General features: G+C 42.4%; 3 protein-coding genes and 2 pseudogenes across 3 annotated transcripts; 2 read left to right on the plus strand and 3 right to left on the minus strand.

Annotated features, from left to right (window-relative positions):
• Positions 1-1,291: 1,291 nt before the first annotated feature.
• On the minus strand, positions 1,292-7,195 carry LOC116800996 (calphotin-like). The gene is made up of 6 exons (XM_032718052.1): positions 7,118-7,195; positions 6,676-7,062; positions 3,790-3,996; positions 2,350-2,578; positions 1,815-1,945; positions 1,292-1,755 (listed from the first exon to the last, which is right to left on the minus strand). The coding sequence occupies exons 1-6, from the start codon at positions 7,127-7,129 to the stop codon at positions 1,360-1,362; spliced, it is 1,362 nt and encodes a 453-aa protein (XP_032573943.1). The 5' UTR covers positions 7,130-7,195; the 3' UTR covers positions 1,292-1,359.
• Positions 2,127-2,671, plus strand: LOC116801284 (cuticle protein 16.5-like). The gene is made up of 2 exons (XM_032719930.1): positions 2,127-2,204; positions 2,260-2,671. Exons 1-2 carry the CDS (start codon positions 2,193-2,195, stop codon positions 2,602-2,604), a joined length of 357 nt encoding a protein of 118 aa, XP_032575821.1. The 5' UTR covers positions 2,127-2,192; the 3' UTR covers positions 2,605-2,671.
• Positions 3,592-5,281, minus strand: LOC116801285 (annotated as a pseudogene).
• Positions 7,196-7,399: 204 nt separating the features above from the next.
• LOC116801283 (cuticle protein 16.5-like) lies at positions 7,400-7,966 on the plus strand. The gene is made up of 2 exons (XM_032719927.1): positions 7,400-7,507; positions 7,567-7,966. The coding sequence occupies exons 1-2, from the start codon at positions 7,421-7,423 to the stop codon at positions 7,909-7,911; spliced, it is 432 nt and encodes a 143-aa protein (XP_032575818.1). The 5' UTR covers positions 7,400-7,420; the 3' UTR covers positions 7,912-7,966.
• A 932-nt stretch (positions 7,967-8,898) lies between these two features.
• On the minus strand, positions 8,899-10,647 carry LOC116801286 (annotated as a pseudogene).
• Between the last annotated feature and the right edge of the window lie 667 nt (positions 10,648-11,314).

The raw sequence follows: 11,314 nt of genomic DNA on the forward strand, positions 1-11,314 counted from the left end.
TTATGCAGACTCGACGCCCAATATCGTATAACTAATTGGAAGCGGATGCAGTTGAAGTTTCATTGGATTTATGTAGGGTTCAAAATTCCAAGTCGATCGAACTGAGCAGCTAGCAAGAAGTAATTAAAAGCGTCCACGTCAGGTTCCAAGTTGGTTTCTTACTTATTTCCGAAATTAATTATTTTTCCACCGAAATTATTCTTTACTATAATAATAAGCGCAATAATCTATCACTTAAGTTTAGTAAAAACTCGAGATTTTTACGTTTACTTAAATTGTTATTAGAATGTATTCTAGCTGTTAAACATACAAATTATGTTTTGAAGTCTCTAAATGTTTGCCTCTGACTAGGATGTATGCTCTGTGAGCCGCGGTTAATAACTTTAAGGGGCCATTCTGGGTGAGAATCCTATTTGGGTCTTAGGTATAGAATGGCCAATGCCGGGCCGGCACTATATGAATTTAAAAGAATCTTTCTGTCCGTTGTCTGTGTCGTGGACGGCGATTAGCCGCCCTCTTTTCTTCTTGCCCATAGCACGCAGTCATATCGATAGTCGGTAGAATGAAACTAGGCTGCGGATCCGGGTCAAGACCACCCACCAACCCACATAACCAATATCGCACATTTTCACCCGAGCCTTACGAAATCGTTACAGAATTAATAAATATTCCTGATCAGGATCACCAGCCGAGTTGATTTGTCCATGTCCGCCTCTTGAAGGACAGCAGAATGTATATTTTTCTTTGGACAGTTGGGATGAACGGCGGGATCTTGGGAACTATTTAAGCTAGACCGTTTGGATTGGGCATGAAGATTTTAGAGGAGTAGGCGCAGGGCAAGGTATTTTGAAGATTGATACGCCCACTCAAACCGCCTAAATTGAAAAAAAAATTGTAAATTTTGTTTCATATAATTTGTGTAAATTTTGTTCTATCTCCCACTCCCACTAGTGGTATCTGGTATCTGATAGTCGAATAACTTTACTATAGCGTTCTCTCTTGTACATTTTATACCCGTTACTCGTAGAGTAAAAGAGTAAACTAGATTCGTTGAAAAGTATGTAACAGGCAGAAGAAAGCGTTTCCGACCATATACAGTACATACATTTTTGATCAGGATCAATATCCGAGTCGATCTGGCCATGTCCGTCTGTCCGCATGGTAGAAGGTTAAGAATAAGCATGAATGGACGCAGTGCAAGTGTTTTGACCCATATACTCTGTTATTCTACAAGTATATGGATTTTTGCAACTCCAAAGATCCAGTGGTTCAGCAATTTTGTGAGGTCATATAATCGATATAAGCGTTTATATATATTCATAATATATTTATCGTCCTAGATAATCACAGCGTAAACATTTAGATGAGAAATGGTGCAGGAGCAGCGGCGTAGCTCAGTGGTGCGGAGTAAGCCAATGGCGAGGAGTAGGCCAGAGGTGCAGCCAGAGGAGCGGCCGCGTACTTGGCCACTACTGGAGCAGCCAGAGGAGCAGCCGAGTACTTGGCCACCAGTGGAGCAGCCAGAGGAGCAGCAACGGGAGCAATCACAGGAGCAGCGGCGATTCCATTGTAGTTCCTGGCGATCACCTGGCTACTGGTGGCGGTCACAACTGGAGCGGGAGCAGCTACCACGGCAGCAGGAGCAGAGTAGGCCAGAGGAGCAGAGTAAGCCAGAGGAGCAGTGTATGCCAGGGGAGCACCCAGGAGTCCAGGCTTGGCAGCAGCGCAGGCAACGAGAACGAGAACGACGACGGCCTGTGAACAAATCAGCTTGATTAGTTTAATCCTTTGGGGGTCCTTTCTGAAGAACGTACGTATTTGAACATGGTGGAATATTTCGTTGTCTTGCTTCTTTGGAAGGCTAGAAACTGTTTGATATACCACTGCTCTGCGTGGAGCATATTTATACCCGAATGTGTGCTCTGACTCATGATCGCACGCATTCAGTTCATTTAAATGCGGTGACAGTCTCCCGTTACCATTTACCATTTACCATTTGCACTTTGCGTAGTTTATGTTATTTCCCACTGCTAACTGCAGAATGTGGAATAACTCTTGGTGGCCACTGAATGCGATTGCCTGAGGTCACAGAAGCAGTCCCGATACGGCGTATAAATAGTGGTATGGAATGTGTTGGACGGCATCAGACAAGTTCAAGTTTTCGAACCTAAAGCACCAGATCCATAATCAAAATGTTCAAATCCGTAAGTTTGGAATCTTTGCTCGCTGCCCTATTTACTAATCGCATTTTATTCACAGGCCGTCGTCGTTCTCGCTCTCGTCGCCTGCGCTGCTGCCAAGCCTGGACTCCTGGGTGCTCCCCTGGCATACACTGCTCCTCTGGCTTACTCTGCTCCTCTGGCCTACTCTGCTCCTGCTGCCGTGGTAGCTGCTCCCGCTCCAGTTGTGACCGCCACCAGTAGCCAGGTGATCGCCAGGAACTACAATGGGATCGCCGCTGCTCCTGTGATTGCTCCCGTTGCTGCTCCAGTAGTGGCCAAGTACGTGGCTGCTCCTCTGTCTGCACCACTGGCCTACTCCTCGCCATTGGCTTACTCCGCACCACTGAGCTACGCCGCTGCTCCCGCACCATTTCTCATTTAAATTTGTATGCTGTGATTATCTAGGACGATAAATATATTAAAAATGAACGCTTATATCGATTATATGACCTCACAAAATTGCTGAATTACTGGATCTTTGGAGTTGCAAAAAACCCGATATTCATAGAATAACAGGGTATACTAGACTCGTTTGGAAGTACGTAACACAAGTTCGTCCGGATGAACGTCGATATCTCGGGAGCTATAAAAGCTAAAAACAAGACTAAAACGACTATCAGATACCCGCGAAAATTAATAATTTTTCTGGAATATCTATAGATATTGGGGAATAAACTGAGAACAAAATTTAAAAACTGTTCAAAAGTGTGGGCGTGCCCGATATGGCGGCTTTGGGGCGTTAGAGTGGGTGTGGAAAGAAGTTTTTGGTAAATCGATAAAAATTTAAGCGACTTGTAGGTTATGAAAATGTATTCAATAATTTTTCAAAAATGTGGACGTGTCAGTTTTGTGCGGTTTGTGGGCTTTAGAGTGTGCGTGGAACTGAGTCTTTGTTTCTGGAATCTGTATGCTAAATCTCAACCTTCTAGCTTTTATAGTTACTGAGATCTCGACGTTCATACGGAAAGACGGACATGGCTTATCGACTCCACTATTAATCCTGATCAAAAATATATATACTTTATATGGTACGGAAACGCTTCCTTCTGCCTGTTACATACTTTCCAACAAGTAACGGGTATAATTGTAATATCGCAACTCAAGTATTTCTTTAATCATTTAGCGAAACACCAATATTTCCTGAATCACTACATTACTTTTGAAATTGGCAGTTAATTTAGATTCAACAGATTAGGACTGTGATTAAGAAAAGTATCAGTTGTTCGATGTCCTTAGAGTGTATTCTCGGAATTATTGTTTATCAATGCTGGGAAATTTTCTAGCAATCATTTTCGTGTACGTTCAGAGCCAATTTTGCATTGAAATAAACATTCATTTGAAACGTGTTAAAAGAGAATATACAATTGAATAACGTTTTATTATTTCTCCATTTATTATCGTTGTCTCCGAGGTGATCACAGCTTAGTAATTTAGATAAGGAGCGATGCAGAAGCTGCGGCGTAGCTCAGTGCTGCGGAGTAAGCCAAAGGCGAGGAGTAGGTCATGGAGGAGCCATAGGAGCGGCCGTGTACTTGGCCACAAGTTGATCAGCCACGGGAGCAATCACAAGAGCATGAGCGATGCCATTGTAGTTCCGAGTGGTAACTTGACTACTGGCAGCGGTCACACCCAGAGCGAGAGCGGCTACCACGACAGCGGGATCAGAGTGAGTCAGAGGAGGAGAGTAAGCCACGTCAACAGTGTAGGCCAAAGGCGCACCAAGGAGTCCAGGCTTGGCAGGGATGCAGGCCACGATAGACAAGGCAAGGACGGCCTGTGAATAAAATACAATTAGTAAATAGGACAGAAAGCTAAGATTTCAAACTTACGGATTTTAACATTTAACATTTTGATTATGGATCTGGTGCTTTCGGTTCGGAAACTTGATCTTGTCACGGCACAACACATTCCATACCACTCTTTATACGGCGCATCGGGACTGCGTCTGTGACCTCAGGCAGTCGAATTCAGTGGCCACCAAGAGTTATTCCACCTTCTGCAGTCAGCAGTGGGAAATCACATAAACTACGGCAAAGTGCAAATGGTAAATGGTAACGGGAGACTGTCAACGCATTTAAATAAGCGCACATTCGGGTATAAATATGCTCCACATAGAGCAGTGGGATATCAAAGCCTTCCGAAGAAGCAAGACAACGAAATATTTCACCAAAGACACTAGAATAACAAGATCCGTAACGGCCATTGGTTTAGCACTATGCAGTTTCCCGAATTCCGAGTCTATTAAGCTATACAAATTTATAAAATAAATAAAAATATGAGAACTGTTTATTGCAAAAGTAATATCTTGAGGAACAAAGTGCGGACACACGCAATCAACAATCATTGCCTTATTAATTTTTCACACGTCGCAAGCTAAATACTCTAATGACAAATATTCTAATATAAAGTAATTTTTAAAATTTATTTTGGTATATTTTCTACATAAGAACGTTAGGGCAATGCAAAACAAGAATTTTTCACGGGTTGCCAATTAATCAAATATAATATAGATTTAAAGGCTAAGAACATCTATGGTAAAGGGCACATTTTGTCAAATTTACAATGCGTGAGTACACGTGGGCACGCATAGAGTTGTCTGCTGTCAATTGCTGTAGAGCTCTCCGCTCTCTCGCTCTTGAACAAAAACTCGAGAGAGCCTGGAGCCACCTCTAGAGCCACGCCGAAAAAATCGTGTGCCAAAACATCGTATGGCGTTACGCATCTTGTTATTCTAGTGTCATTGATTTCACCATGTTCAAATACGTACGTTTTTTAGAAAGGACCCCAAGTCGCCTGCGCTGAGACCGCCACCAGTAGCCAGATTATCGCCAGGAACAACAATGGCATCGATGCTGCTTCTGAGATTGCTCCCGTTGCTGCTCTACTGGTGGCCAAGTACGCTGCTACTCCTTTGGCTGCTACATTGGCCTAATCCTCGCGTTTGGCCAACTCCGCACCACTCAACTACGCGTTTGCTCCTGCGCAGATCCTCTTCTAAATTATCAACACGTGATTACTTACAACGAAATAAATGTACAAATGTAGGTCAAAAATTATGGTGGTGGCAGTGTGATAGGAAACTATCGATAGGATCAGGAGGTCTGATGGCAGGAATGATCGAAAATAAGTTGCTGAGTTGAAATCGAAATGAATGGTAATACAACGAGAGTTGTGGAACGGCGGATAAGTCATTGAAAGTAGAAGTAGTGTTTGTCTTTTCTCTTAAACTTTGTTACATTAAATGATAAAAATAAACATTAAGCAATATTAAAAAATATATTACATGCTTTAACCATGTTTAAAACTAGATATAATCGTTCTTAAAATGAATGTGTTTATAGGATACTCTCACTGATGATTAGGCTTTTCTGGGCTTTCTCCCTTGTTTTCTGCCTTTCAAACTGCCAAACGACGACTGAACTTAAATATCTTTTACCTCGGCTATCTTACATCTTACACTATATGAATTTAAAAGAATCGTTATGTCCGTTGTCTGTGTCGTGGATGGCGATTAGCCGCCCTCTTTTCTTCTTGCCATAGCACGCAGTCATATCGATAGTCGGTAGAATGAAACTAGGCTGCGGATCCGGGTCAAGACCACCCACCAACCCACATAACCAATATCGCACATTTTCACCCGAGCCTTACGAAATCGTTACAGAATTAATAAATATTCCTGATCAGGATCACCAGCCGAGTTGATTTGTCCATGTCCGCCTTTAGAAGGACAGCAGAATGTATATTTTTCTTTGGACAATTGGAATGAACGGCGGGATCTTAGGAACTATTTAAGCTAGACCGTTTGGATTGGGCATGAAGATTTTAGAGGAGTAGGCGCAGGGCAAGGTATTTTGAAGATTGATACCACTCAAACCGCCTAAATTGAAAAAAAAATTTTTAAATTTTGTTTCATATAATTTGTGTAAATTTTGTTCTATCTCCCACTCCCACTAGTGGTATCTGGTATCTGATAGTCGAATAACTTTACTATAGCGTTCTCTCTTGTACATTTTATACCCGATACTCGTAGAGTAAAAGAGTACACTAGATTCGTTGAAAAGTATGTAACAGTCAGAAGGAAGCGTTTCCGACCATATTACTGGATTACTGGATCTTTGGAGTTGCAAAAAACCCGATATTCGTAGAATAACAGGGTATACTAGATTCGTTTGGAAGTACGTAACATGAACGTCGATATCTCGGGAGCTATAAAAGCTAAAAACAAGACTAAAGCGACTATCAGATACCCGCGAAAATTAATAATTTTTCTGGAATATTTATAGATATGTTTTGACCCATATACCCTGTTATTCTACAAGTATATGGCTTTTTGCAACTCCAACGATCCAGTACTTCAGCAATTTTGTGAGGTCATATAATCGATATAAGCGTTTATATATATTCATAATATATTTATCGTCCTAGATAATCACAGCGTAAACATTTAGATGAGAAATGGTGCAGGAGCAGCGGCGTAGCTCAGTGGTGCGGAGTAAGCCAATGGCGAGGAGTAGGCCAGAGGTGCAGCCACAGGAGCGGCCGCGTACTTGGCCACTACTGGAGCAGCCAGAGGAGCAGCCGCGTACTTGGCCACTACTGGAGCAGCCAGAGGAGCACCAACGGGAGCAATCACAGGAGCAGCGGCGATTCCATTGTAGTTCCTGGCGATCACCTGGCTACTGGTGGCGGTCACAACTGGAGCGGGAGCAGCTACCACGGCAGCAGGAGCAGAGTAGGCCAGAGGAGCAGAGTAAGCCAGAGGAGCAGTGTATGCCAGGGGAGCACCCAGGAGTCCAGGCTTGGCAGCAGCGCAGGCGACGAGAGCGAGAACGACGACGGCCTGTGAATAAAATGCGATTAGTAAATAGGGCAGCGAGCAAAGATTCCAAACTTACGGATTTGAACATTTTGATTATGGATCTGGTGCTTTAGGTTCGAAAACTTGAACTTGTCTGATGCCGTCCAACACATTCCATACCACTATTTATACGCCGTATCGGGACTGCTTCTGTGACCTCAGGCAATCGCATTCAGTGGCCACCAAGAGTTATTCCACATTCTGCAGTTAGCAGTGGGAAATAACATAAACTACGCAAAGTGCAAATGGTAAATGGTAAATGGTAACGGGAGACTGTCACCGCATTTAAATGAACTGAATGCGTGCGATCATGAGTCAGAGCACACATTCGGGTATAAATATGCTCCACGCAGAGCAGTGGTATATCAAACAGTTTCTAGCCTTCCAAAGAAGCAAGACAACGAAATATTCCACCATGTTCAAATACGTACGTTCTTCAGAAAGGACCCCCAAAGGATTAAACTAATCAAGCTGATTTGTTCACAGGCCGTCGTCGTTCTCGTTCTCGTTGCCTGCGCTGCTGCCAAGCCTGGACTCCTGGGTGCTCCCCTGGCATACACTGCTCCTCTGGCTTACTCTGCTCCTCTGGCCTACTCTGCTCCTGCTGCCGTGGTAGCTGCTCCCGCTCCAGTTGTGACCGCCACCAGTAGCCAGGTGATCGCCAGGAACTACAATGGGATCGCCGCTGCTCCTGTGATTGCTCCCGTTGCTGCTCCAGTAGTGGCCAAGTACGTGGCTGCTCCTCTGTCTGCACCACTGGCCTACTCCTCGCCATTGGTTTACTCCGCACCACTGAGCTACGCCGCTGCTCCCGCACCATTTCTCATTTAAATTTGTATGCTGTGATTATCTAGGACGATAAATATATTAAAAATGAACGCTTAAATCGATTATATGACCTCACAAAATTGCTGAATTACTGGATCTTTGGAGTTGCAAAAAACCCGATATTCATAGAATAACAGGGTATACTAGACTCGTTTGGAAGTACGGAACACATGTTCGTCCGGATGAACGTCGATATCTCGGGAGCTATAAAAGCTAAAAACAAGACTAAAACGACTATCAGATACCCGCGAAAATTAATAATTTTTCTGGAATATCTATAGATATTGGGGAATAAACTGAGAACAAAATTTAAAAACTGTTCAAAAGTGTGGGCGTGCCCGATATGGCGGCTTTGGGGCGTTAGAGTGGGTGTGGAAAGAAGTTTTTGGTAAATCGATAAAAATTTAAGCGACTTGTAGGTTATGAAAATGTATTCAATAATTTTTCAAAAATGTGGACGTGTCAGTTTTGTGCGGTTTGTGGGCTTTAGAGTGTGCGTGGAACTGAGTCTTTGTTTCTGGAATCTGTATGCTAAATCTCAACCTTCTAGCTTTTATAGTTACTGAGATCTCGACGTTCATACGGAAAGACGGACATGGCTTATCGACTCCACTATTAATCCTGATCAAAAATATATATACTTTATATGGTACGGAAACGCTTCCTTCTGCCTGTTACATACTTTCCAACAAGTAACGGGTATAATTGTAATATCGCAACTCAAGTATTTCTTTAATCATTTAGCGAAACACCAATATTTCCTGAATCACTACATTACTTTTGAAATTGGCAGTTAATTTAGATTCAACAGATTAGGACTGTGATTAAGAAAAGTATCAGTTGTTCGATGTCCTTAGAGTGTATTCTCGGAATTATTGTTTATCAATGCTGGGAAATTTTCTAGCAATCATTTTCGTGTACGTTCAGAGCCAATTTTGCATTGAAATAAACATTCATTTGAAACGTGTTAAAAGAGAATATACAATTGAATAACGTTTTATTATTTCTCCATTTATTATCGTTGTCTCCGAGGTGATCACAGCTTAGTAATTTAGATAAGGAGCGATGCAGAAGCTGCGGCGTAGCTCAGTGCTGCGGAGTAAGCCAAAGGCGAGGAGTAGGTCATGGAGGAGCCATAGGAGCGGCCGTGTACTTGGCCACAAGTTGATCAGCCACGGGAGCAATCACAAGAGCATGAGCGATGCCATTGTAGTTCCGAGTGGTAACTTGACTACTGGCAGCGGTCACACCCAGAGCGAGAGCGGCTACCACGACAGCGGGATCAGAGTGAGTCAGAGGAGGAGAGTAAGCCACGTCAACAGTGTAGGCCAAAGGCGCACCAAGGAGTCCAGGCTTGGCAGGGATGCAGGCCACGATAGACAAGGCAAGGACGGCCTGTGAATAAAATACAATTAGTAAATAGGACAGAAAGCTAAGATTTCAAACTTACGGATTTTAACATTTAACATTTTGATTATGGATCTGGTGCTTTCGGTTCGGAAACTTGATCTTGTCACGGCACAACACATTCCATACCACTCTTTATACGGCGCATCGGGACTGCGTCTGTGACCTCAGGCAGTCGAATTCAGTGGCCACCAAGAGTTATTCCACCTTCTGCAGTCAGCAGTGGGAAATCACATAAACTACGGCAAAGTGCAAATGGTAAATGGTAACGGGAGACTGTCAACGCATTTAAATAAGCGCACATTCGGGTATAAATATGCTCCACATAGAGCAGTGGGATATCAAAGCCTTCCGAAGAAGCAAGACAACGAAATATTTCACCAAAGACACTAGAATAACAAGATCCGTAACGGCCATTGGTTTAGCACTATGCAGTTTCCCGAATTCCGAGTCTATTAAGCTATACAAATTTATAAAATAAATAAAAATATGATAACTGTTTATTGCAAAAGTAATATCTTGAGGAACAAAGTGCGGACACACGCAATCAACAATCATTGCCTTATTAATTTTTCACACGTCGCAAGCTAAATACTCTAATGACAAATATTCTAATATAAAGTAATTTTTAAAATTTATTTTGGTATATTTTCTACATAAGAACGTTAGGGCAATGCAAAACAAGAATTTTTCACGGGTTGCCAATTAATCAAATATAATATAGATTTAAAGGCTAAGAACATCTATGGTAAAGGGCACATTTTGTCAAATTTACAATGCGTGAGTACACGTGGGCACGCATAGAGTTGTCTGCTGTCAATTGCTGTAGAGCTCTCCGCTCTCTCGCTCTTGAACAAAAACTCGAGAGAGCCTGGAGCCACCTCTAGAGCCACGCCGAAAAAATCGTGTGCCAAAACATCGTATGGCGTTACGCATCTTGTTATTCTAGTGTCATTGATTTCACCATGTTCAAATACGTACGTTTTTTAGAAAGGACCCCAAGTCGCCTGCGCTGAGACCGCCACCAGTAGCCAGATTATCGCCAGGAACAACAATGGCATCGATGCTGCTTCTGAGATTGCTCCCGTTGCTGCTCTACTGGTGGCCAAGTACGCTGCTACTCCTTTGGCTGCTACATTGGCCTAATCCTCGCGTTTGGCCAACTCCGCACCACTCAACTACGCGTTTGCTCCTGCGCAGATCCTCTTCTAAATTATCAACACGTGATTACTTACAACGAAATAAATGTACAAATGTAGGTCAAAAATGATGGTGGTGGCAGTGTGATAGGAAACTATCGATAGGATCAGGAGGTCTGATGGCAGGAATGATCGAAAATAAGTTGCTGAGTTGAAATCGAAATGAATGGTAATACAACGAGAGTTGTGGAACGGCGGATAAGTCATTGAAAGTAGAAGTAGTGTTTGTCTTTTCTCTTAAACTTTGTTACATTAAATAATAAAAATAAACATTAAGCAATATTAAAAAATATATTACATGCTTTAACCATGTTTAAAACTAGATATAATCGTTCTTAAAATGAATGTGTTTATAGGATACTCTCACTGATGATTAGGCTTTTCTGGGCTTTCTCCCTTGTTTTTTGCCTTTCAAACTGCCAAACGACGACTGAACTTAAATATCTTTTACCTCGGCTATCTTACATTCCACTGAGAACAAAGATATTGTGAGATTAATTGGCAATATAACATGTGATATATTATTTTTTCTGTGTGCGTTGAACTTTGTGGATTCAATGCAGAATATTTTGGTAGAAACAAATTTGTTTAAAACATAGATACCAATAACCAATCGTCTATGAGAAAATACATTTTCTGTCATTTTTTCAGCGTGATCCAAGCACTTTCTTCGTGGGCACATGGTTTTTGTTAGTTTCGGCTCTCGGCTTATCTCTAAAACGCTTTCATGGCGCATTTCATGCATTGATGCACAATTTAAATAGCCATTTTTGGGTTCCCGCGTTCAGATAGGAGTTGGC

Source organism: Drosophila sechellia, chromosome 3L, assembly GCF_004382195.2.
Source record: "Drosophila sechellia strain sech25 chromosome 3L, ASM438219v1, whole genome shotgun sequence".
NCBI lineage: Eukaryota > Metazoa > Arthropoda > Insecta > Diptera > Drosophilidae > Drosophila > Drosophila sechellia.